This window comes from Clupea harengus, chromosome 4, assembly GCF_900700415.2.
Source record: "Clupea harengus chromosome 4, Ch_v2.0.2, whole genome shotgun sequence".
NCBI classification, from domain to species: Eukaryota; Metazoa; Chordata; class Actinopteri; order Clupeiformes; family Clupeidae; genus Clupea; species Clupea harengus.
This window is the reverse complement of record NC_045155.1, coordinates 15,375,270-15,402,034: the sequence shown is the minus strand read 5'-3', so window position 1 is coordinate 15,402,034 and position 26,765 is coordinate 15,375,270. Positions and strand designations below refer to the sequence as shown.

The 26,765-nt window shown below is 41.6% G+C and overlaps 2 protein-coding genes across 4 annotated transcripts; one reads left to right on the top strand and one right to left on the bottom strand.

The window, feature by feature from the left end:
* The first annotated feature begins 11 nt into the window (after positions 1 to 11).
* col9a3 (collagen, type IX, alpha 3) lies at positions 12 to 21,415 on the top strand. Its single transcript, XM_031566398.2, has 32 exons — positions 12 to 610; positions 1,614 to 1,682; positions 3,027 to 3,062; positions 3,297 to 3,368; positions 3,696 to 3,749; positions 6,383 to 6,418; positions 7,059 to 7,082; positions 7,347 to 7,400; positions 8,447 to 8,500; positions 8,815 to 8,856; positions 9,050 to 9,106; positions 9,231 to 9,284; positions 10,274 to 10,327; positions 10,830 to 10,883; positions 11,069 to 11,122; positions 11,285 to 11,338; positions 11,487 to 11,540; positions 11,678 to 11,731; positions 11,842 to 11,895; positions 12,095 to 12,139; positions 12,807 to 12,860; positions 13,092 to 13,145; positions 15,465 to 15,518; positions 15,760 to 15,831; positions 17,845 to 17,880; positions 18,030 to 18,074; positions 18,221 to 18,253; positions 19,012 to 19,158; positions 19,296 to 19,350; positions 19,469 to 19,651; positions 19,861 to 19,938; positions 20,115 to 21,415. The coding sequence occupies exons 1-32, from the start codon at positions 545 to 547 to the stop codon at positions 20,297 to 20,299; spliced, it is 2,037 nt and encodes a 678-aa protein (XP_031422258.1). The 5' UTR covers positions 12 to 544; the 3' UTR covers positions 20,300 to 21,415.
* Positions 21,416 to 21,480: 65 nt separating this feature from the next.
* On the bottom strand, positions 21,481 to 26,671 carry LOC105899018 (transcription factor-like 5 protein). 3 transcript variants are annotated; one of them, XM_031566400.2, is made up of 7 exons: positions 26,293 to 26,671; positions 24,690 to 25,385; positions 24,406 to 24,562; positions 24,127 to 24,298; positions 23,798 to 23,990; positions 23,472 to 23,613; positions 21,481 to 22,431 (listed from the first exon to the last, which is right to left on the bottom strand). In XM_031566400.2, exons 1-7 carry the CDS (start codon positions 26,322 to 26,324, stop codon positions 22,306 to 22,308), a joined length of 1,518 nt encoding a protein of 505 aa, XP_031422260.1. In that variant the 5' UTR covers positions 26,325 to 26,671; the 3' UTR covers positions 21,481 to 22,305. The 3 variants fall into 3 exon arrangements, with proteins under 3 accessions (XP_031422260.1, XP_031422261.1, XP_031422259.1); XM_031566401.2 differs by having other exon boundaries at positions 25,575 to 26,304; XM_031566399.2 differs by lacking the exon at positions 26,293 to 26,671 and having other exon boundaries at positions 24,690 to 25,559.
* Positions 26,672 to 26,765: the final 94 nt, after the last annotated feature.

The following is a 26,765-nucleotide window of genomic DNA, read 5'->3' as shown; positions in this document are numbered from 1 at the left end:
CATTTGTACGTGGGGCCTGGGATAAAGTATGGATCCATAATATGCGTTTTCAAAGGATATCGCAGTATTAAAACCACAAGTTGCTAGAGCTGTATCCGAGGTAAACAGACGGGTTTTTGTTAAAGGAGCAGCTTAAGACGTACATTTTAGGAGGTTCAAAGTTTCAGCACTCCCAAACGGCTCTGGTTTCACCCATCCTATTCGTTAGTCAGCTGTGACCAACTGACATCCCGTGTCCTTGAGCGCGTCCTACTTTTTACTGGTCTGTAGTACTACAGCCTCCGCCTGACTCCCCTCAGTTCCTCTCCCCATCCTCACCCACCCCCCTTTCTCCCATCGACCAGGTTGTGCCCGACTGAGTTCAGCCCCTTCGGCTGGAGGCTCGGGTTTATCTGGAATCAACGTGAAACTCATTCAGGAGCCGCACGCCGTAAGGAGAAGTAGCGGTCCGTCACAAAAAGCCGGGGGGGAGAGTCTGCGAAGAGGACGGGAACAGGGTTCAATTTTTTCACCGTAAATTGGAGCTGAGGGGAGGACAGGAGCCATGGCTATGTTCTCAGCTCTAGGACTATTTTTACTATGCCAGCTTTTGACATCATCCCTTGCCCAGGTGGGTGATGGCCTTTCGAGCGCTCAGTACTGTTCAGCGACGCCAGCGTTGAATTGAACATCGCTGATTATGTCTGACAGGGTTCTTGGAATTGCGCAGAGGCATAGATGTAGCCCACTTCTGTTGTGTTCAACAAGCGTGCGATGTGATATTGATTACGTGCTCTATGTCATCTTCAAAGTTTTGGAGACCTACAAGTGGATTATCAATGAGCATGTTTGCTGACTAAACTACTTTTGAATAGTTTATTGGTAATGTCAGTCTGAAAGTATGGTTGAGAATGGTGTACGGTTGGTTTATGTTATTGTAATGTGTCTACCATAGGGCCATTGAGTTTTTATTCTGGTCTTTAGTTGATTTGTGAAAGTGTAAACGGATTTGAGGAATGTAGTGCGCAGATCTTTGGCCTCCCTACAATGACACCTTTGTTCCCTCAACCTTCCGCCTGGAATGTGCTGGGATACACCGGAGCTATTCCAATAAGGCTTTCCTAAATGCATATACAGAATAAGAAAGTTTTATGGTTAACAAAATGTTTTAAAGCAACAATTTTTTCAACTGTAGTTGGAGCATGCGTAATTTGGCGCCTTTGGCATCACTGCACAGGTTTTCCTTATAAAATGGTTGAAAGTCTCTTATATTATCTTATAATCTAATAGATGTCCACTGTTCATTTACACCAGTGCTGTAGCATATGTTTATTTTTGTGCATAATTTAATGTGCAATGGTTTTTAATATTTGGGGGTCTTGTTATTCTGTCTTTTAACAGGACTCAGCAATTCTATAGCATTACATATTATCCATTGGATTAGCAAAACAGAATATTTTTCTACAGATTTCAGAATGTTTTTATGAAATGCAGGAGTGTAGGAAATTAACAAGTATAAACCACCCAAGATGCCATTAATAATACATCATTTTAATTATTATGAAGTTATTTCTTTACATTTGTGATTCGAATTTGTAGAAATAATTTGTATGTGTTCATATGTTGTTTTTCAGAGACCTGGACCTCGTGGACCAGTAGGACCTCCAGGCCCCCTAGGACCCGCAGGGACAGATGGCACAGACGTGAGTGGCCAGGGAGAATCTTTTATGGAGTTGGAGATAGAGTGTTAAAACAGTCTGTTGTCTGTGATGCCCCTAGTGGAAACATCTTAGGATTCTCTCAGCCCTAGATATACTGTACATTTACTTTATTAAGTAAAAAAAAGAGGCAAAAATAGTCTTGAGCAGTTGGTTGCCAGGTTTTTTAATTAAGTCATTTATTTAGTTTAGTTTATTACATAAAAATGCTGCACGCCAACATCAGATGAAGATGAATACTAATCTGAAATGTCCAGTTACTATACAGAAAGACATAGGCAGTTGGACATAATTATTTCTCTGGTATCGGAGATCTGGTCAAATGGACTGCAGTAGGTCCAATTTTATCTAGTTCAGCGCTCCTCCTTCGCATAAATCATAATGCTCCACCCCCACCTGAGGTCCCATGGCAACATCATCAAAGGCTAACTGTTGTTTGGTGCTTGAGGTGAGTTGGCATAGTTGTAGCATACGTGCATTACTGCTTTGGGATAGAACAAGTCAAAGCACCCAAAGAAGTGTGGGAATTACAGTTAATTTGGTTATCTTAACTAGTGTTAAACTGATTATCACATATCCTTATTTCCATTTGTCAAAGGGGTATCACACTAAGGATTTAACTTAAAAAAATTGCTGAAGGTTTTTTCCACCTATCAATACGACTATTATGTCCAAAATAGGAGACCTTCCAGGGAATTCATAAAGAAAACAGTTGATGTTGCTCCAGCAAATTAAAACCATTTCACCCAAATGTGAATGCCTGGACTGACAGAGGACTCATTCATGCGGTCCTGAAAGCCAAATGGGGGCCTTCTTAAATTTCCACCCCTCCCTTTCCTTCCCCTACCTCCTCTCTCCCGTCCCTCACCTCCAATCCCAACCCCTACCCAGCAGGTTGGCTTTGCCACTGTTTGCTTTCCCCTACAGCCTGCCTGCTTTTGAACACTTTAGACCCCAACCCCCCATCTTGTGTATCCAAGCTCTTCCCGGTGCTGTGCATTATTAGCAACATACCACAGAGATTAGTAAATCATGTTAGTAAATGTACAATTCCTTGGAATTGTGCTTATCGTTCCCCATCCCATGCTGGGTGGATTTGCTTTTGATTGACGCATGAGGTGATCTTAAGGACATCACATCAGGTAGCTGTTGTCTGAAGCCGCTGTAACCGTCTTTGGAGGGAGGCATGCAAAGTAGGCACTCGAGACAAAATAGAAAAATAGCAAACTACAAGACATCAAAGAATGGAAGGGAACATCATCTCTACTTTGAGATACTCAAATGGCATATGTAAAGTCACCTGTCTTTTCTTCTGTGTTCTGATGACAGGGAAAACCTGGTCCAGCTGGACTTGCTGGAAAGCCTGTAAGTATCCTCAGCTTTGCTTGCCATGTTTTAGTCCGTTTTCAAAGGAGTCTATCTAATATATTTTAGTGGAAGAGGGTGTATAGCACCCATATATTTAACTATTCAAACCAGGTGATGCAATATTTATATACACACAATGCGAGTGTCATAGGTTACTGCATATCCATTATAATGTTAATTATCCATCCATTATAGTATAACTCACTGAACATTTTCAATGTGGTCTTATAGGGGCCTAAAGGTCAACCTGGAAAGCCAGGGACAGCCGGAAGCCCAGGACTGCCTGGTCTGCCTGGAGTTGACGTAAGTGATCATGAGAAACAGGTTGTCATGTGACATAGTCTACATGACAGGAAGTGGGATCAGACATTGGGAATGAAAGAGAAAAGAAATGCGCACAGACACACACACACACACACATGCTCAACTCATACACATGCATGTACATACTCAGTCTTACATCTTTATACAGGCTGACAGTTTAATCACAAGACCAGTCACAACTGTACATATTGTGTTCAATATAGCCTGAAAACATCATCAGTGTTAAGACAAATAAATGTTATGTTACTATTATTATCCATAATATATTGTGAGTGTACTAACTAATATTCTGTTGAATGTTTGCAGGGATTGACCGGTTCTGATGGCCTTGCTGGGATTGATGGACCTCCTGGACTATTAGTAAGTTTCACTCAGTGCCGTTATGCTCCTTGTGATCAGCGATCCCATGATGTGCTGCTGTAGTTTATGATCCCTTGAAATACAAGCTGTCTGCTATCTGCAAGCTCTGTTTAAGAGACGCACATATTGGCACTGATATCATAGACATACGTATGAGTAATTACATATATTCATGCACACTCATTCATAACATTTGCATTGGCGTACCCTACCCTTTCTAATGTAACACCTGTACATAACCAATGTACACAAACTGTGATAGCGTGCCGTTTCATAGGGCTGTAACTGGCCTCCTTCTGCCGATGAGGACATTTTAAGAAGGGCAAATGTGCCTCTCTGCATAAACCCTCCCTCATGCCCTCTAAGTGGTGTGGTCTGTGTGGAGGATTTTCTGGAAGCCCCCTGAAGGTCTACTCGAGTTGAACTCTGACAGCAAGGCCCGGTTGTTAGACACTTTGCGTGGCGACTGTGTTTGCCATCCGGCCTGTCGGGCTGGATTTGTCAAGCCCCTCTGGGCTCATTGTGGGAAATGCTTTTAATGAGGAATCGTGTGACTTTTTCAGTCGGATTTATCTAGCACTGGAAACCGTGCTCCGTAATCTTGTGCGGAATGCAGAAGCTTCCCCGCATGAAGCTAAGCTTGAGCTTTGGAAGCCAAGGCATCGTTTTTGTGAAGAGGGTGAAAATATTATCCCATGAGGCAGGCAGATTTAGATGATGGTGTGTCTGTCTGCAGGGGAGGATAAGGAGACAGGTAAATTGCTTTAGCTCGTCGACAGATGGGATTCTAATCCCTTTGCTTGAGTTTTTCACAAGCATTCCAGTTCAACACCTCATTGGACACTTAAATGTGAAATGCAGCGATAACTGAGCATAATATACAACACAGAACATTGTTGTGGTTGAACTAAAGTTGAGCAATGGAGAGACATCATACAAAATTCTCCTAGAAAGGTCTATCTGCCCTAGAATGAGATTAGGATCAAGCTGATTTGGGAATGAGTGTTTACCTGCTCTCTTAATTGCCTAGATTAAATTTGCCCCAAAACAATTAAACTGAATCAGTTTGATACCTCTTGGCTGGCATGCAGGTTCTTATAGGGTGAGCATTAAGGGACAGAGCTACCCCGTGACACAGATTTGAGAGTAAAAAATGGTTTTGTAGTATAACAGTTGCGGGTGGGAAAATTCTCCTGCGCTTTAAGAGGTCCAAATTAGGAAAATCATTCATCAAGGTTTAAAATGGGTTGCACTGTTCAGGGAGTGTGTGTGTGTGTGTGTGTGTGTGTGTGTGTGTGTGTCTCTGTGTGTGTGTGTGTGTGTCTCTGTGTGAGTGTGTGTGTGTGTGTCTCTGTGTGAGTGTGTGTGTGTGTGTGTGTGTGTGTGTCTCTCTCTCTCTCTGTGTGTGTGTGTGTGTGTGTGTGTGTGTGTGTGTGTGTGTGTGTGTGTGTGTGTGTGTGTGTGTGTGTGTGTGTGTGTGTGTGTGTGTGTTTATGTGTGAGGGTTGTTTGTGTTTGTGTGTATGTCTACAGCTTGCTCATTCCTCAGTTAACACTCCAAGGACAGGGGCAGAGGTTGCCGTGGCACCCCTGTGTTATGTGGCTGAGAGGGCCCTTCTTCCTCTCACCACACAGCCACTCCAAACACAGCTGACATCAGGGAGGGCTGGGGGTGGAGGGTAGGGCCAGATATGCCTCTCAAAGACACTTCCTACCGCCACTACATTCTATTAGAGCTCATTCAAACCAGGCACCAAAACAAATAAAACATAAAATATATATCTCAGTGTTTAACAATGCTGTCAAAACACTACTTTTATTCAAACAAGACTGCTTTCATTTTATAACAAATGATCTAAAAGACATTAATGGGTTTTAAAAGGAAGTGCACTATTTATGATTATTTATCTTATTGTTTGATGTAGTGAATAATTATTTTCTGTGTGTTTTTTTTTTCATTTTAAAGTATTGGTAGTGAAAGCAATTGATATATATTTTTCAAATACAATGATACAACTGTGTGTAGTCTATAATAATATCACTGTCATAGAATTACTCCACTGCAGATAGTAAGTCCAAAGGTAAAATGCAGAACAACACTCCACTGTTATACAGCGAAATGCTCAGACAAATATTCATTGTTTCAATCAGTGCCTTGTCTCAGTCAGCAAACTATATCTTTGTAATTTATCTTTTGGGTAATCAGTATTGAGTGTGAAAACATTTGCACATTTGGCCTTATGTACATGACCCTGTCCAGCACCTGCGTGCTATTTAGCACTGTTCAGTGTGTCATTACCCTGTTGGCCTCTCTTGTCATGGGTCATGTCAGGTCACTACAACATTACGCATAAAAATGTGTCATTTTCATCAAAAGCACAGCTAGTCAATAGACAATCACATGACCAGTCAATGAATAAAAACACAAAGCTGTGCATGGCTTTTCTGGGATGCCCAGAGAGATGCATATGTTATATGTATGGGGTTTGGATGGTCTTTGGAATTGTAAATCAGTCCAAATAAAAGTTGATGTGAAAATGTTTTACTTTGACCTCGTTTCACTCTTGTGTGCTGCACAGAGACAGGGCAGACCAGACTCTTTTTCTAAAACGTGTTTGTTTTTTGTTTCTCTAGGGGGAAGCCGGACCTCCAGGACCAGCCGGACCACCTGTAAGTAACCGCTCATTTCAAATTTACCTTCAATCAAATGCTTTTACCCACTCAGAGCACTACCCCAGACATCACTGATGTAGTGTATACGTTTAGGTAATCTCTATCAAAACCATGACACCTTCCCCTGTGTCTGTCATATTCATCCAGTGTCTCACCACATTACACCACATTTGGTTACAATGTTTTGCTTAAGATTTTAGGCTAACAGCTTTGTAACCTGGTGGCCAGAGCATGTAGATGCCACATTCTTTGCCCTTTCCACATAGAAGGATATAATTGGGTGACAATTCATGCCGAGGAATTAGGCTATTTTTGGTAACTTAGTATGAGAGTACCATTAACTAAAAAAAATGAGTGCTTCCAGAAAGAAGATTATGAGGGTGCAATGTCAAAGACACATTATCGATATTCACTGTTACTGATGCCTTCAGACCACAAACCAAAAACTCCTGTCAAGTTGAAACTGCAGTACACATTTCCACATTACACTCACTGCCACATTTGACCTCCTGACACATATCCAGAGCTTTATCTGTAAAACTCTTCTTGTTCCAAAGCTTTAGTTGTATAACTCGTGCAAGTATACCTTAGTTTCTCCTTAATGTTTTTCTCATGACCCTTTCCATGTCTTCCGTAGGGCAGGGGGAGATCAGGAGCTCCAGTGAGTATGCGCTCTTGAGCGCAGCAGAATGCCATCACTTTGCCCGACAACATTTAGATTATGGTGTGAACAGGCTATAGATGACTGATGATATGCTGGCTTGTGTGTGTGTGTGTGTGTGTGTGTGTGTGTGTGTGTGTGTGTGTGTGTGTGTGTGTGTGTGTGTGTGTGTGTGTGTGTGTGTGTGTGTGTGTGTGTGTGTGTGTGTGTGTGTGTGTGTGTGTGTGTGTGTGTGTGTTTCCATGTCTCATTTGACATTTCTAGGGGCTACCAGGAGCTAATGGACTGCCAGGCGGAGTAGGACCTCAGGGTTCAACAGTAAGTACCTGAGTTTTGACTTTAACAGCTTTATGATTTTAGTTTTAATATTACTAGTGTTATCAATACAATCAATCAACTCATCAAAACCCAAATGACTATGATTTTTCTCTCAACAATGACCCTTGTTAAGTATGAATCATTGGTGTATATAATTTGTATTTGAATGCCATTAATAAGAAAAAAAAGATACTGTTGGTTTTACTTATGTTTCATACCCATCGTAATAAACATAGCACAGCCTCTTTGTGGCGTTGGTGCACTGGATGTATATAATGAATGATGTGCATCAGTACTGACACCTTAAGACAAGTTTCTGTTACAGAAGTGGGATTTCAGCTTTGTCTTCTCTAGGCTTAGCCTGATTGAAGAGCAGTCATCCCTCTTCCATAAATGATGGAAACATCATAGGTAGAAAAGAGACGGAGCAATCATGGGAGCTTAAATATTCCATGAGTGCGCTGGCACTCTGTCACCATTTTTTATCATTCAGGGTTGTAAAGTGAGGGAAAGCCCCCCCCTTCGAGAGTCAGGGCTGATTAAATGGGGTCCTGAGTGACCGGTTGGCATGATTTCACTTGAAGCCCTTTCATCAAAAAGCATAAAAGAAGAGTTCAAAGGGGAGGGATCAGCTCTGATTTGGTGTGATTTTTTCTCCCCTCTATGCCAGTGAAGCAGAGGCGTGTGATTAGCATTCATTATTCATACTGGAATTCATTTGTATGGTAACTATGTGTAGATGTTTAATATGTATGATATTAAAAGGCGTTTCATTGATATCTGTTGTTCATTACAGCAGTGGTGAATTAGTGTACAAATATTTTCAGTGTCAATGATTTTAATTTTTATGAAATTGCAAGACTAGGAACATTTGGGAAGGTATTACTGATTGACATTAGGCATTACTACATAATCAAAGAATGTACACACACACACACACACACACACACACACACACACACACACACACACACACACACACACCCACACCCACACATACACTCATGAGATTCTATGACATAATTGCCTCTCTCTTCTCTTTTTAGGGACCAGAGGGTCTTCCAGGACTTCCCGGCGCAGAAGGCCTTGATGGACCCCCAGTAAGTGTCTAGCAGAGCAGATGCCATATTTCTGGCACTGAAACAGTGAACGACATGTATGAGTGTACACTGTTTCTTACTTGAACAGCTCTTTTACAAAGACCTTATATAATATCCCAGTACGCACATTATTCTACCTTATTCAAAAAGTCCACTATGGTACTGAGTCCACTATGGTACTGCCATCTTGTGGATAAAGATCATACTTCAATCCAGGTGAAGTAAACAAGGTTTTGTTTGGTGTGATATAAAAGGGGAAGTGGGGTAAAGGGACACTTTCCGATATTCCTTAATTAATAAAATCTCATTTTCAGGGTCTTCCAGGGGCACTTCCCGATGGCAGCGGTGATCTTTTGGTGAGTTGTTTTGTATGATTTGAACATTTATGTGATTACATTTCAAGCTATGTGTCAATTTAGTACTTCCACGTCACAGTGGGAATTGAGATATACCATGGACACACATAAATGAATAAAAATGCTATAGATGCTATAGATGTCCTGGACCAGTTATCCTTACTAAAGTTATTTTCCTTATTCCTCTCTTCAGTGTCCAGCCATTTGTCCACATGGCCCATCTGGTCCTCCTGGAATGCCAGGGTTCAAGGTGCCTCTCCACTTTTAATACGCTCTCATCCTCATTGCTGTCCAAACTCAGTGTCTTCTTATCTGGGATAAATCCACTGTTATCAGCCAGATTTAGTTATCTTTCAATCTGCTTTCTTCTTCAGGGTCACACCGGACACAAAGGAGACAAGGGAGAGCTTGGAAAAGACGGAGAGAAGGTGAGATTACCGAGGTTTGGAGATGAGTGAAGTCACCTGGGGGATGTGAGGGACATAAGGGACAGCTCGACTTTATGAGAAACTCCTCCGGCTCTGGATCGAGGGCAGAGTGTGGAGGCCACTAAGCTCAACCAGACAGAGGACATCTCATCTCAGTGAAATCATTCACTCAGCCCATATGGGATGTTGCCTCTCAATGTCTGGGGATTCTACGGGATCTGTGCCTGACCGGCAGTTGGATCTACAGCTCCATGCATTATTATTCATCATCATTTGCATCTACCCAGGATGACATCCAGTGAATATGTCTACTCTCCCTCACACATTTTGTGAGCAGGTCATTTAAGGAGAATATAGTGTGTGCCATGCCTCCTCTTTGACACATGAGAGGGGCAGGGTAAGAGTGTCAAGGTGTGGCAAGGGCAAAAGGTACAAGCTAGAGCTATAATCTAGATTTTCCCTGTGGGACTCCATAAACTTACTGGACCCATCATCAACAACCTTCTCCAAGACATGCATGCTTTTTATTCAACACATCTAAATATTGACTGTCCCAGTAAAGTCAGTTTGAAGACAATTTTCACTTACTGAGGGAGGCACATAATCACAGCTTATCTAAAGTTCATAACCACAGTGTAGGTTGTGTGTATATTGGTGCTTATATGCAGAAATACATTCATGTGACACTTGAATAGTGCTACATAAAGAAATGTACCATGACAGATTTATTATTGAATATATATATATATTGAATGTACAATGCATATGTCCATGTAAATGCCTCACCTGCACAACACACACAACAGATTTCACATTCTAGGGTAAAAATATGCTCTCATTGTTTTGTTTTGGTTTACCGTGCATCCATTTTTTGCAAAGCCTTAGGCTTTTGTTTCACCAGAGGATTTCACATTTATTCTGCCATGATCTCTCTCGCTCTCTCTACTTTCTTTTTTTAACAATGCTCGTCATCCCCTCTCTCCTCACAGGGTGACTCAGGTCCCCCTGGTCCTCCAGGTATTCCAGGCACAGTGGGTCTCCAGGTATTCATTCTTTAGTTTTTTTGTCACTCTCTCTTCTCCCTCTCTTTGGCTTTCTCCCCAACTCTGTATCTCTCTCTCTCTCTCTCTCTCTCTCTCTCTCTTTTCCTCTCCCCCTTCTCTTTAGTTCTCTCTCTCATTTTCCCCATCCCATCTTTGTCCTCTTGCTCTATGATGACAATAAATGCTAGAACTGCCCTTCAGCCAGAGTGCTGCTATTCTCTGTAGAGCCTGTCTAGACAGCATGATCCACAGGTGTTCTCAACTCGGGTTGCAATTGAGAATGTACTCACCTACACCTGAGTGGAATGACAGGACAGTAGTGGGCAAGCATGTTGAGAACATTTGGGGTGGCCTATCTCATTATCTTCAGATTGGGCTTTTTATCGCTCTTTGTTCTGGATGGAAGTCCAGATGGATTGATCTGTGGGGTTTTGCCATAAGTAGGTGGTGATGGTGATGGTTTAGCCCAGTTTGTAATAAATCTCACACTGTGTCATTTCAGGGTCCTAGAGGTCTAAGAGGACTGCAGGGCCCAGTGGGGGCAGTTGGGGACAGGGTGAGTTTAAATCCGTGTTACATTTCACTGATCTCTTTGAGCATTTGAAAGCCGTGTTTCCATGTAACATGCTATGAAGCTAGTGTTTAAAGAATTGAATGTAAAACTTGTAGTATATCTTATGAACTGAATACATCATGTTGGTGATGCTATGGCTGAATGTATGTGCCTTGCTGTCTTCATAGGGAATGCCTGGCTTCAGGGGCAAACATGGCCCTCCTGGAATCATTGGCAAAACAGTGAGTGTTTGTTTGTGTTTGTATTTTGTGGTTTTTCATTTTAGAGGAACATGGTGGCTCACAACGCACAATATTCACATCGCATTGCATTTGCAAGTTTTGTGAAGGTTGTGCTGACTCTCAGCAATAAAAACCTGTGTGTCTGTCATTTGATGATTCCAGGGAGATGCTGGTGAGAGAGGACCACAGGGTTTCAAAGGACCAAAAGGAGAGATTGTAAGCTTGTCATCTCATTTCCCTCCATACATATCTGAGGGTGCTTCAAAGGGGTTAATTGAGGCAGATCGTGTTAATCTAATTTAGCATAAGCAAAATCTTGTTGGGAAAAAGCTCCTAAACATCCTGTGTTCGTTCTTTTTTTCAGGGAAAGATCGGGCCTAAGGGAGGCCCAGGGCCATCAGGACCCAAGGGGGAGCCCGTAAGAACCTCAGAACCTTTCTCTGACTTAGGGCATAAACAGACTTACAAACAAACAAATGGTAAGCCATTTTCTTGTAGGAAGAGAATAAGCACTTTCCCTTTTTTTTCTCTCTCTCTCTCTCTCTCTTTGCACAGGGCATTCCTGGCAGAGACGGCAAGGATGGCACTCAGGGATTAGATGGAGAGAAGGTAAGCTGTGCATTTTCCCACCTTGACGGAGACACAGCTCAAATTGTCTGTTGTGTTTTCCAGTGGAGTCTGCTTGATATGAGAATCACAGCGCTTCTTTGTGTTGCCAGGGAGATGCTGGAAGACATGGAGTGCCCGGTGAGAAAGGGCCCAACGGCCTGCCTGTAAGTATACCTCTTTTCACCGCTCCTCCCTTCAAAAAAACAAGTATATACACAGTATATTTACTGCTGTTGGTTGGAGGTCTTCCTTTCAGCGAAAACACTGACATGACATTGACAAACAAATACTGTGTATCTTTTCTGCTGCCATCTGGACAGATGTTTTTGTTTGTATGTGATGTATTGTCATTGCATATTACAGGGTTTACAAGGAAGGGCTGGAGGAAAAGGAGCCAAAGGAGGACTTGTGAGTAATGATCAGGGGCATTACTTGCTCATTTGTGGATAATCAGTGTTTAACAATGAGCGCACAGAGAAGCCATAACATTTGTGACTTCATACTGTGAGAGCTGATGCAATCAGAGTGCTCTTACTGAGAGAAACTTCTGAATATCTTTTAGCTGTAACAATCACAAGCTAGAAATTGCCAATGCCGTACAGACTGTGTGTAATATAATAATATAATTAGCAATGGAACCTGCAATTAGCATGACAATGTAATGACAATTAGCATCATGCTCAGAGATGCTTTAGCAGAAAATGGCTCCCGGCTGCTGCTTCAGTTTATATAGTGCGAGTGAAAATTCATGTTTCGGATAAACAGTGATGCACAAGTAATGATTCAGTCAGGACAGGGGCATCATAGAGTACGAGATATAATCAGAGCCAGAGACACAACACAATCAGATATGACCAAATCTTGCATGAAATCTAACAAAAAATGTAGGCACCACAATACTGGCACAAAATATTGGCAAAGGCAAAGCACTGATGTTGGCACAATACTGTCACTACTACAACAAGGAGACAGATCATAAGATACAATAGAGATGTCAATAGCAGGACAGAGAAGTAAGTGAGGATAATGTATTGCATCTTCTGAATCTGACCCCCGTCCTCTTCCCTCGTGGCAGGGTGACTCTGGAGAGATGGGAGAAGCAGGACCGTCTGGAGAGCCAGGTATTCCTGTATGTATCTGATGCTTTAGTCATTGTGGGGTGAATATATGTGGTGGGCTCAATTGCAATGATTTCTGTCATGATTGGATTTATAATACACCATGTCTCTTAAGGCCTTTAACACTGCAAAAACTGTGAATGACGAAACTAACCAGAAACAATATGATCCACCAAGCCATGAGCTTTAGCATAATATGTGTCCTATCTGTCAGTTTATGCAGATGTTAATTCTTCCAACAGGGTGACATTGGAATTCCAGGAGCGAGGGGAGAGCCTGGACCCAGAGGTGTGGTGGTAAGTATGCACAGAAACCAAACACTCAGTCGGAAACTTCACAATAAGCCTGAGGCTCTGACTCCAAAGACTTGCCACTATAGCATCATTATGGAAATCTAAGCATCATTATTGAACTCTAAGGGCCAGTAAACTTTTACCTAGACTACCCACTTTAAACCCCTGAAGTGTATGCTGCATAATGTAGTTAATGTTGTGAAATATTTTGTATAATACACAGAGAAATCTAAGAGGTAATTTGGTTGTTGTTGTTGTTGTTGTTGGGGGGTCAGTTTGTTACCCCACAGGTTGGAGCCATATGTTGTGGTCACACTTACCACAGAGACACAGAGAGAGGGAACAGCTGGGCATCTTTTTAGCAGTCTATACTTAGACAACAGTAGCACCTCCACGTTTTTGTTCGCAAAGTGTGAAGATAGAAGAGGGATGAAGCCCATTGATAATGTTAGATCATTTGTTATGGGTGTCTGTTCCCTACTTTTAAATTCAATGACATAAAACACCTATCTACCCTCTCAGGATTATTTGAGGATAAGTCTTTAGAATGTGTTGTAGGGTAGAAATGTCTCAAATAAACGACGGCAGTCTAAACTGTGCAAAAAGAGTAAGATTGACCATAAGAAGATGATGCAATCCCCACAGAGGTTAAGCTACATAACATTTGGACAGCAAGGGAGCCGGCCACTGGTTCTGATGCTATATCTCACTAAGTGACACTATATCTCACTAAGTGTCACTATATCTCAAGGATTTACACAATCGCTTCAAATAATAATCTAATAATACAGCTCCAATAGACTAACTGCCGCACAGTGCGAGTGAGAGACTGCCTTGTTCACACTGTGCGGCTCACTACTCATAGCAGTTATACCAGTCAGCGTTTTAATTTTCAGCGGGTCAGTGCCTGCGTAACTGAACTTCTTATCTCTATGGTGCGAACATAGTCCTGTTTTCAAAATGCTGCGCAAAAGTCTTATCGGTGTGTGTTCGAGCGGTGGAGGTGGCTCACAGATTTTAGTCATGTTAACTTGACAGTTATGTCAATGGACTCTATTTAGCCTGAATGTGGAGTCAAGCGTAGGACATGGGCATTTTCAGGAGTGGCCTTTTTCTCCATTGCTTTATGATGCATTGAACATGTTTTCGTGTTAGATTCACCAGCAATGCTGTTATGAGGACATGACATGAGTTCCACACTGCTATATTTAAGATAAGCTTGTATGTATGAAAGGTATTTTCCGTTCATTGACATTTTTCCATGTCACTGAATAAAGTTTCAAGCCTTTTTATTTTTCAAAGATGTTTAATTCAAAACATGATTACTTTGACTTCTCGTCATGTACATGTCTTAATCATTCTTCATTATCATTCTCATCATTGCTGACAAAAGAAGATTGTCTGCAGTTGCGAATTGTGACAGGATTCATCTATGATTAGTTTCTGGTGTCTCCATAAAAACATGTCTATTGGCACAGCCCATCCAGAAAGACAATTAGTCTTGATTAGCTTCATAAAAACTACTCTTTGTGATTAATCATAAGATGAAGGGTGAGGACTTAAATTGTTGCTTAGCAACACATGAATATGATCACATTCTTTTGAGCGCTTAGCCCTGTCCCCTAGCACATACACATACACACACATGCACACACACACACACACACACACACACACACACACACACACACACACACACACACACACACACACGTGTACATGCACACACAATCTCTCACTCTCTTACACATACACACGCACACTCACACACACACACACAAAAACCCACCAACACATTCTCACAGAGACAGGGAGAAAACTGTTGAGGCAGTCAGATGAAGATAAAACACTTCAGAGGCCGCTGTTCCCAGTGAGAACCAACAGAGCAGCCGGTGCCGCATGTTGACATTTTCTTCCATCAGTCTATACACTCTTATCTCATGTCAACACTAGGTTTTCATTCTCATAAGTAACTAAGTCACGCCACATGCTACATGTGGATGATAGGACCTCGCTGGGGAATAAGATCACCTGGCATACGAAAGGCTGTTCTTTCATTAGGCTCACATCACGTAGTTAAACAAAGCTGTTATGAGAGAGCTATTTGGTTGTGAGAATAAATTCACATGGAGTCAGTCAAAGCACCACGTTTGATCATTTGTCTTTCATTCTGCCAAGCCATTTTTCGAAGGAAGAGAATTAGCAAGAAGAGAACAGTCAGAAGCCTGGAAGAGTGGCAGGAGTTAATGAGGGGAAAGTGGCTGATGTCTTCCCTGCCCTTCCATGATTAGACCTCATGGGTACTCCTTATCTGTTTTACAGGGTGGCCTTGGACCAGTGGGAAATATGGGACATGACGGCACAAAAGGCTACCAGGTAAAGTATATCAGCTGGCATGACACATCCTGGTAAATACTAAGAAGTGTGTGGGTAGCTATGCTAGGTGATTCTTATGGTATAGTTAACTACATTAAACAATAGAAACACAACAGCAGTATTCATCTGTGTCATTTCTCATCACTTTTTTCAACTGTAAAAGATCAAATAATGCCACAATTAACTCCAATAGTTGAGGTTTTTTATGCTACTCTCTGAAAGTCCATTTTACTCTCCAAAGGGAGTCAAGGGAGCCCTTGGAGACCCTGGCCTTCCTGGGCCAACGGGAATCAGAGGAGGATTTGGTGAACGGGTGAGTTGATGTGAAATGTGTTGGGTTTGTGAACAAGTCATAAATCAATTTGGCCATATCTTTAATATTCTTTCATCAAACTAGTGAAAAAATTAAATTTAACAATAACCATACAGCAGTTTTGTTTTCATCAGCATAAGAAATGCGCACTAAAGATTTGTGACAGAAAGTGTTTCAGGTATGGCATTGAATGCTTCACTTGCTGTATTGTCCATTTTGGTTAGGAAAAAAAATTGTAGAATTGCCTTGAAATGTCCTAGATTGTCTGGATGGTAGCTCTTAGAGAGTGCATATTGTCATGGAAATAAGAGGAAAGAGGAAATAAGATGTCTTGAATAGGTTGGAGAAAAATGCTTAGTTTAATAAGCATAGATGCTGGAGAGAGACGGCACACAGAGTCCAATCATGCCGTATCAAAAGTAAAGTGATTGAAAGTCATACCCATAGGATCCTCTCTCAGTACAATCAGACCTGACGTCATGGGTCCAAGGAACACAAAGGACATTAGAGACAAGGGAAGGAACGTCTTAACAACTAGACATGACGAGCCAGACAACCAAAATATTCACAAAAAGCAAAAGACACACAGAAATGTTAAAAAGTATGACCTTAATTACAGTATCACTGCTAATAGTTCAGTAAATAACCCTGTCAAATTCCCAAATTTACGTTTTGGACATCTCACGTCAATAATCTACAGGTAACTGGCACACAGCACAAAGGACTGTTGATTGAAATCAATGCCTGTTATTTCCTGAGGATAAAAAAGCTGTTGTCAAGGACCTTATGTAATTGTTTTGAAAATGAGACATCATAATGAAGTGAGATGTTGGGGTGAAACTGTTCTGACACATCTGTGTGAGTTTGACAGAGAAATATATTTATATACCGGTATATAACATTTCACAGTATTTAATTCAGTCGGCATGCTAATAGATTCAGGTCATTATCCACACAGTCTATCGATCGATAGATAGATTCACAATTCAATTCACATAAATCACAAAATACACATAAACCTGCACAAAAACACTGAGATTCACAAGTGAACACGGTATTAACACATTTATATATACTACTAGATAAAATAAATAGAATTAAAAAAATGTGTTGTGTAATAGTGTTAGTATAATAATACATATTTATAAAAAAAATACATAATAAATAATTAGTGGTGTGCCAATCAACCAATGTGCTGAAAAAATGAAATAATCTCTTAAACCAGATGACAATAACTCGTTAACTGAATCAGTTAATTGAAACACACAAAACATACAGTATATAATGTGTTTGTATCTTGAATATTATAAATACTGTAGTGCGTAGGATTTTGTGGAACAGGTATGACATAGGTTTGGATTCCCTAAACTCAGTGGTATCCACATTATGTGCCAAAAATGTTGGCATCAACCACGTTGCTGTGGCAGTGTGCCTGTCTTCTTATTTTTAGCAAAAACTCAACTCGTACATTGAGTGTCTGATACTTGATATACAGAACACGACAGGATGAAAAAAAGATAAAATTCAACCACCTGAATAACTGCTCCAGATATACCCGCAGTCAGACAAACACGGCAGCACAACCAGAGATCCAAGACACAATGGCAATGATAACATATCGCACATAGAGTGCGCAGAACAGACACGAATACACAGCGAAATGAAAGAAGACAAGCGCCTGATCTTCCTCCCCCCTCCCTCACCTTCCCTCTCTCCCCCCAGTCGTCTACCCTGAGTTGTGTTTTCATAAAGCGCTCTGAGGAGAGGTAGCCTTCTCCCAACAAAGCCCCCTCCTGTTCAGGGAGCTGGGTCATGAACAAAGCCCAGCTTTATACAGCCCGCTTCAGGGCTCCAGAGCCGCCGTGCTCCTCTCCATCTCCACACACTCACGGCACACAACCTGCCCGACCACCTCTACCAGGACTAGCCGCACTCCTGACTGAACTGTATTCACTATTTATTCTCTCTCTCTCTCTCTCTCTCTCTCTCTCTCTCTCTTTCCCATCCCTAAAGGGTCCTGTTGGAGCATCTGGCCCTAAAGGAGATATGGTAATGAGCTGTTGATTTTTTTTTGCGTTTTCGCGTATTGAATGCCAAAGTGACAGAAATGACCTTTGTCTGACCCTTGATCTAAAGTGAAGCCTTTGTGGAGTAAGCTTGTATGAACTCTGTCAAATCTCTTTGTTTTCCTGTTTCAGGGTGTGGCCGGAAGTGATGGTTTGCCAGGAGAAAATGGCGAGCCTGTAAGTCAGACTTTTATTTGCTCTGACCAACTGAAATTTTTGATTGAATTTTAGACTTGGCTGATTTTATTGGTATAAAATGGCAACGCAGTGATCTGACTAAAGCACAGATGGTACAATAAACTTTTAATTTCTCACTATTTCAGGGTCCATTTGGCCCTGTTGGACAAAAAGGAGAGGTACGTTTTCCACACACACACACACTCATAATCTCTAGCCCCTCGCACTGAAAACACATCCAGGTGTTCTCTCCCAGTACCGAGTACATGCAGCCATCCTTTTTAATGGAATATTAAATTACCCTCACGTGTGGATATTCAACAGGCTCTCAGCCTCTTGCCGACTATCTTCAAGCCCCAGCTTTGGGAACTAATTCACAGAGATTCCAGGGCACATTCCAGGTTTAACTGGATTAAATTATTCTAATGGATTGCTTCTTTAGCTTTCTTAACACAATTTCGTCAGGGGAACGAAGCGAGAGTGGAGGGGAGGAGGATGTGGGGAATCATGCAACATGGCAGCAAAGCTTTCTGCTCAATTAATGTAATTACAGCAAGCTCTCTGATGGGCCTTGCTCGCTTTTTTGCTCTGTCTCGCGTTGTTATTGTTCACCTAATTATCCTGTGAGAACGCTCCACACAGCCGCCCACTCCTGGGCCAAGGGGCCGCAGAGCGACTCACTCATGGGCTTCTTATAACGGTTCTTGCTCCCGCTACTCTGCCAAACAAGTTCCTCTCCTGCGGAGCTTCAGCATGAGAGGGCCTATTAAAGCAGCTGCTTCTTTTCTGCTTGGCAGCATGTTCGAGATAACATTAGGGCCTGAAAAAAAAACAACGATTTAATATTTCATCATATGTTCTGGTGTGTTTTGAGTGGGTTTGAAGGAGGGACCTGAGGTTTGTAGTTTTTGATGTTCTGATGCCCTCTGATTGGCAGTCTGGGAAGCGTGGTGAGCTGGGGCCTAAAGGCGTGTCAGGGCCCCAGGGAGAGATGGGAGCCAGAGGAGGCCCAGGAAAGACAGGCCTGATGGGACTGCAAGGAGAGCAGGGCCGGCCCGGCATCGCTGGAAAGACAGGCGTGCCTGTGAGTACTTTCTTTTTAAATTTGCCTTTTTAACAATTTCTTTGTTTCTAACTATATTTCTTAGAAACTTATACATGACTTGGAAAAAAGAGAGGTAGCCATTCATTTTACGTTGTCTATCTGTGCTACTCTTCCAGGGGAAACTGGCCAGTGAGCAGCTCATCAGGGAGCTCTGTGGATCAATGGTTGATGGTGAGAACCCTGCATTGTTCTCCAGCGGCAGTAAAACTCGGTCTGTTCATCAAAGACTCATTTCCTCACACAGATTGGCCATGCCGTTCCACACTCTCTCTCTCTCTCTCTCTTTTAGATCAGATTGCGCAGTTGGCCGCCAACCTGAGGAGGCCCCTTGCTCCAGGAGCAGTTGGCCGCCCTGGCCCAGCTGGCCAAGCAGGAACACCAGGAGAGCTTGGGTCCGTCGGACACCCCGGAGCTCGTGGACCTCCAGGATACAGAGGCCTTCCCGGAGACCTGGGTGACCCCGGCCCCAGAGGTGACCTAAACAATGGAGCCAGAGCTAAACTCAAGACAAACTCAAAACCTCATATGCATTCAGTGTAGCTACAAGCATGAGGTCATAGACTATGCACTACTGATGCTAATTAAACTGTCTAAGTAACATTTACATTTATGCTGTTTGATGACTTTCTGGCTGATTATTATTGCTTGGTAACTGTTTGTGACCTATGTGGTATTCAACAGGTGCTGTTGGAGAGCAAGGAGACAAGGGAACAATTGGCAAGGCAATTGATGGGCCACCTGGAGACCAAGGAGAGCAGGGTATGTCAGTGCCTAGTGGCTTTACATGACAAGCACCTATGAAGAATGCTACCTAACCTACACATCAACCATATTGTTGTAGTAATACATTATCAATTTAGTTGCTGATAAGTGTAGGGTGTATTTGTCTTGGATGGGTATTATTCAGTGACTTATCCTCTATGTCTTGTCTTCAGGTCTGACAGGAGTGCATGGAATTGTTAAAGACGGGCGTGATGGTGCCCCCGGAGATGCGGGAGAGCCAGGAGAAGCAGGCCGAACGGGCCGCACCGGACACCAGGGCCCGCCTGGGATCTGCGACACGTCCGCCTGCCATGGGGCGTCTGTGGCCGGGAAGACCGGCAGTTCCAAGAACCATTAGGCCTACTCAACCTCACCCCTCCCTCACCCCACCCCAGCCTGGAGACAGCCCATCCCCACCCTAGGGAGAGGAGAAAGCTGAGTGAGATCGAGAAGAAAGACAGAGGTCACTTTGAAATCCTTTTTTTTTAAACCCAAACAGGAACAATAAAAGAGGAGGTGAGAAAAATTATTTTTTAGAATGTATTCAAAAAGAGAGGTAGAAGATCATGGAAGAGAGAACATCATGACTGTTGGGAAGAACAGGCCTGGAAAAGTGAGACTTGAAATGGAAACTCCATCTAAGAAGAGGACATAAAGGTAGCCCATCACATCGGCATGGCGATATTTCATCAACTACGCTCTGAGTGCCAGCACAAGTTTACTCCACACAGAAAAGACAGCTCAACAAAATGGAGAAGTGGTTACTAACCATTCCAAATCCAACACCTTGTATATGGATGTGTAAAAAAAAAACCTGGAAAAAAAAAGAGATTACTTGTTCCTTTCATCTTTTTCTGCCCTCTGAAGCGCCTTTAAAGCTTCATAGCAGTGATTGTTGGCAGACTAACTCTTCACCAAGGTGCTACAAAAGTAAACACATGCTTCAAAGGTTTTTTCACTTCAACCAGAAGAGTTTTACCTCAAAGTATGGGCAAAAACACAGAAAATGGTTAAACATAAGAGTGAAAATTAGCATACATACATCAGTGAGCCCTGCTTTGTGTACGAACATGAAGAAATAAGTGTTCAGATATTTTGTATATTACTGCACCCACCATATTTTTCATCAAGCTAGTTTAGTTTAATGAAACAAAACTTATTTGTTTTTTTTTGTCATTGTTGTTGTTTTTACTTTCTATGAAACAAATCCCCCTTGAAAATGGTTCCAAAATAAAACAAGGAAGTGTCTCTACAGATGCTTCAGCGTCTGTAAGTACTGCAAGTCATTGGCGAATCGTGGGCTTTTTCACTTTTTTCGGCAATTTTCACCATCTCCACTATGTACTGGTGCTGTAACTATTAAATATACATGATTTTAAATACTATTTATTATTTGTGGGTGACTTGTATGTACAGTAAGACGCTATAGCACCATGTTGTAAGAAATATTGAATAAAGCCACTTTTCAGTAAAACAGCACTCTCAAGTAATCAAGTCTATCAGCTCAAGTGTATCCATCAACAGTAATACTCTAGGTCTTTGCCACATTAATGACTAAAATAAATTTATTTTCAGTTGTGAACACAGCAATGCAAACACATGCACGTATGAAACATTGAGAAATAAACAGACTGGAACAACTGTTTAAATAGAAGAGAGCTTAGCCCTGTGGCCATAAATACAAACACATCATTGTTAACTATTTACAGATAGTGGAAGTTTATAAATGCCTTTTCAAAAGGTTATGTGCATTCTTATTTAAAGATGCATGTCACAAATTAAGTCTATTAATTCACTGTACAGGTTCATAAATTAAGACAAAAGTATGATTTTAGTAACAATGTGAGTAACAATAACAGTATCAGTTTCTTTTTCGCCACAAAAAAGTTACTCCATCACAGAGGATAAGAAAATTAGACTTTCAATGGAGAAATACTGCCATCTGTAGATGTTTTTAAGAAATTGCTTGTCTTCTCCAAAAGAAGCGTTACAAAGTTGAGTAAAATATGGAAGCTTGTGGACAATTCACAATCATGTACAGACATATAAAAAGAACAGCTATCCCCTCCTTCCTTAGAACTTGATCCATAGGAGTGTTTTTGGAGTACACAAAATAAGAAAGGAGAGGCATTTTAAATAACAGACCAAATCTAAAAACAAACACTATAGCCACATGACCTCTACGTCTGCCCACGAAAATTAAGACTTGATATTTACAAAAAGAAATAGTGCCACAGCACATAAGAATAGATTGCTGGGAAACAAATAAATTAACATTACATACAAGGAAGGGACGCAGTTGGTCTGGGAAGGTATTGGTGACCAACTTCATGTTGGTAGTTGCTGCAGCTGCTGCATATCAAGTCATTCGTGTGAGGGTGCACTGTGGGGTTCTGCCTCTGTGTCAACGAGATGGGTGTGCAGGCCTGTGGTCGCAGCACTGGGCTTAATGCGCACTCCTGTCTTACCACAGAAGGTGCTCTGAAATTCCTAGGAGACAGAAGATGAGGGATGCACATGAAGAGCTTTGTTATGTAGACTGAGTTACTTATAAATGTGTTACTTTACCATACTAAAAATAAATTACTTGTAAATGTGTTAATTCACTGTTTGAAATGGCTTGTTCACTGCTGATGGCTTTGTTCTTCCAAAGCCTTGTACCAATGCTCAGAATGCTTAACTCTGGTTTAAAGTGAAATTACAACTAGGTATGCAGTTGTAATGAATTTCATACTTAAGTTGCTTTGAAAGATTGTTCAATAAATTTGGTCAATTAGTTAGACAATTTAAAAAATGAACATAATTGAAAGATGCACATCTCTTTCCAAATCCTACTTTTAATTAAGGGCAATTAAGGCTGTCAGAATCATAACATTTTGGTTGACGATGAACTGTCATACGAATAATTGTGATTAACGATTTAATCGTCCTTTCCTGTTCATTTTATGCCACTATTAGGGTATAAGCCGAATCATAGTTTAATAATACACATAAACCTTATGAAGAACAGCCATTTATTGGCATTGAACATTGCAACATAAAAAAATAGAAATTACATTTCGGTAGGTTCTTTAGGTTTTGCAAAAAAATTGCACAGGGCAGATTTGACATAAATAACAATTTCATTTTAAATATATACAGCGGTGCTGTGGTGTTTGGCTTTGTAGCTAAATCCATGATGTCAATGTCAGTAGATCATTGAAATGTGATCAGGTGAATATTAGATGTTAAGCGCATTAAGATAAACAGTTGGTGGTGCTAATTCTCCACTCATGTGCCATTAAACCATGGCAGAGGAAGGAGGCGCAAGGAGATGACGTCATTCAAAGAGCGCCAGTCAAACTTCAAACAGTGTTAAACAATGAGGAAATGTGACATTTCTGTTTTTAAACAAATTAATGGAAACAATGCAAAAAAGCATGATTGCAGTCAGCTCAAATAATCGCATTCAGGCGATTATGTACAAATTGTGACAGATCTATGGGTAAATACTCAACTAAATTATTTGTGACTGTGTAGGTATGCTATACCTGTTTAAGTGAATCTCCATAGACCTCTCTGATGTATTTGAGGAAGGCAGTGGTCCACTGTAGGGTGGTGGCCTTGTCTGTCTCTGAGGAGCAGAATGGCACCAGCAGATTGAGCTCATCACAGCATACACGGATTCTCCTCCTATGGGTCAGAGAAAATATATATAGTGCTGAAAAAACTACAGGGCATGTATGACAGCCTTATTGTTTGAACATTTCTGTCGTTCCACACGTTTATTTTATTGAGGTAAGCACACAAGAGAACGTGTCTTTTCAGCATATACGTCAGACAGGTGTTCACTCATGCATGACTTGGGCCCTGTTACCTGCGGTCCCGCTCCTTGCTGTTATGGCGCTCCCTGCGCTGAGTGGTCTCCATGGGGGGGCCCGTCCTCCTTCCAGGCTTGCCTGGAGCTACTACCCTGGGGTCTGCAGAGTGCTGGATTATGCCTGGGACCTGGACACGGGACCCACGGGTCCTCGCCCGTTTCAGATTGTAGGGCTTACGCTCTGTGACATCTGAGTAGACATTTGATGGAGAATGCAAAAGAAAAGAAAACATTTGAGAATAGAGCACTGAAAACAAACAGAGGGTATCAAATGTAAATATCAAAGATCCCAACAGGCAAAGACCAGAGCCATTCTAGAGACATACTTTCTGCTTTGACACAAACTTGGGCCTCTGAGGCGTCTGTGTGGACAAAGCATGGGGCCTTTGCTGTGGCATCAGTCCCTCTTTCATGTCGATAGCTGAAGGTGAAGTTCTTGGGAATGATCAGCTCTGAATGTTTATTGCCTTCATGCATGTGTGAGAGGCCTCCAAGACCCTGTTCAATGAGCAATATGGTTATATTGTACTTTCTCAGTCACATTTTACTGATACATTTATAACATGTTGAATTACTGTGATTCCTCCCCCCCCCTTATTTTTTACCTGACTACGAGTGGTTCCCACAGCATTGAAGAAACTCCCTCCGTATGGATAGGGACACTCAATTGTGGGATTCTGGTCTGATTTTATCCACTTGTCTGTTTGTGAGTGCATGGCTATTCCAGTGGTTTCGGTAGAGTGCTGCAGCATTGTCAAAAGTCTTGAAAGATACAATGTAGAATTATGTTGTTAGATATTACAAGAAAAAATAGACTAAAATAGATACTTAAACTAACACAAATTATTCATGTGGACCAAAGATGGAGTCAATCTATCAATCAACTTACGTGTTCAGAGCTGCTGACTGAGAGTCCTGTTGTCTGGAAACATCACAAGGACTGCAGTTGAACCTTTTCTCCAGGCGGACTCGCGCAGATGGATTGGGCCTGGATTCCAGCACCGGGCCACTTTTGTTGTCACACGTCTCAACGCGGTCCCTGGATGCCTCCATAGCACATCTGACTTTAGCCAGCACAGAGCCTGGTACCTCACCACAGCTGGTTGGTGTCCTCTCTCCAGTGCTGACATTGTCAGAAGGATCACTGATCAAAACCATTTTGATGTCTTGGATGTCCATGTCTCCTTCTTGAGATATTCCTGAGATGGTATATCGTACATCAGAAGATGATTGTGTGTCAGTCTGACATGCTGATGGGCTGGATGGTGGAGAGTTGGCTGTGTAATCAGGCTCACTGTGCTGGTGGCTGGAAGCCCTGTCCTCACTGTACACGGCTGAATTTGTCCTGATCTCACTGGATGCCTCCTGCTCACCTGCTTGCGCTTCCATGTGAGACTGAATGATGTGCTGTAGGTGTGAGTACTCAACTTCTGTCATCTCCAAGAGGCTGAATTCAGAGCTCAAAACCTGGCCTTGCTCATTTGAAACACATCCATTTTGGCTGACAATTACACTGACTGGGTCAGAAATGTACTGGCCACTGGGTGATGCATGAAGTGCTTTGCAGGCCACTGATGTGGTCATCCTGTAAAGAAGCAACGACGAAACATAAGAAAGGCACAAAATGTCCGTCATAAGCACTGCTTCACCTTACAGATCTAGCCGGTAAATATTCCACAATGCTTTGAGTTGCTACAATTCAAATGTTCAAATAATCACAATGTAAATACACTAATTTGGAGATCAATTGAGTTCCTAAGCTAACAATACTAACCTTAGCTAGGCTGTCAGCAACGGTCTGAGGAATGTGAGTCCGTTAACTAGCTAGCAAATGAGTAGCTTTGGAGATGATACCCTTAACATTAGCCAGCGAAAATTAAGTTCATGCTAATTCCGTTATGCCAGAGTAAATGTGCTGGCAAAAGTAAAGGCCACTCAAAAGCCTATGGCTGATTAGTTAACTTAGATATGTATCCAGTCACCAGTCCACCCAAGTCTGTATTCTGTCTGTTTCTGACAGGCATTTCATTTTTAAGTCAAGTTATCTTTCTTCTTCGACCCCTGCTAACTTGGTTAGATGGGATCCCTTCAAATTCGTTTCCCGCTCCATTGAGGAGCCTCGCGCATAAGGTTAAACTAAGTATAAAAGTAGGTGATGTCTAGTCAACACGAGCATCAAGTTGGAATTTTGTCACCAGTAATGAGAATTCTTATTTATTTGTTTAACATTATACCTACCCATCCACGCTGTAATTGAACGATACCTAAAAGAGCTTTAAAACATCTGGACTACCTCAAGTTAATGTTACACTTTAGCTATGCATGCTAACGGTTAGCAAGCTAGCCAATGTTAGCAAATAATATGACAACCAGCAGCTAAGATTACTTGCAAATGTTCTGTATGGCCTAAATAGCGATAGTTGTATTTGTAAACAGCAGCTAATAAAATGGAACATGATATCCAATCGGAAATGTCCACACAAAATCCTTACCTGACTGATAAATATGGGTAGATTAAGCTCATGAACAGCAAAAGAATCAATAAAATGTATGAGTACTATGTCATCCGTTTTCCTTAGGTGAATTTTACCAACTGTCACTTGTCGCTGAGGCGGCAAGTGGGAGTCAAATGAGCTGATGACGTCCAATTTCAATATTGTTTTCAGAGTTCTGATTCGTAAATTATGAAAGTAAGTTTCTCACAAATGTATTATTTGCAAAACAATACAAATAATGAAATATAAATATTCGTAAAATGTTACAGATGTACAGATCACAGTTTGAGTTGAAAATGTAATGAGGTAATACTTTGATATTGTTAATAATTGAAACATTTTACTGTGTAGTGTAGATTAATTTCGCCTGTCAAAATGTGAGCATTTTCATCATAAGAAAGACCTAATTGACAGAGCAAAATTGTGTTGCTAAAATCAAAGGGGGTAAAAAAGACAGTTCATGTCAATTA

What these genes read in the sequence shown, in the direction of transcription:
- col9a3 (XM_031566398.2), top strand. Translation starts at nt 545, where the DNA reads ATGGCTATGTTCTCAGCTCTAGGACTATTTTTACTATGCCAGCTTTTG. An exon ending in TTGGAAAAGACGGAGAGAAG is followed by an intron (nt 9,285 to 10,273) that starts GTGAGATTACCG and finishes CTCTCCTCACAG; the next exon opens with GGTGACTCAGGTCCCCCTGG. An exon ending in TGGGGGCAGTTGGGGACAGG is followed by an intron (nt 10,884 to 11,068) that starts GTGAGTTTAAAT and finishes CTGTCTTCATAG; the next exon opens with GGAATGCCTGGCTTCAGGGG.
- LOC105899018 (XM_031566399.2), bottom strand. Translation starts at nt 25,435, where the DNA reads ATGACGGACATTTTGTGCCTTTCTTATGTTTCGTCGTTGCTTCTTTAC. An exon ending in TGGGAACCACTCGTAGTCAG is followed by an intron (nt 24,299 to 24,405) that starts GTAAAAAATAAG and finishes CTCATTGAACAG; the next exon opens with GGTCTTGGAGGCCTCTCACA. An exon ending in AGTTTGTGTCAAAGCAGAAA is followed by an intron (nt 23,991 to 24,126) that starts GTATGTCTCTAG and finishes ATGTCTACTCAG; the next exon opens with ATGTCACAGAGCGTAAGCCC.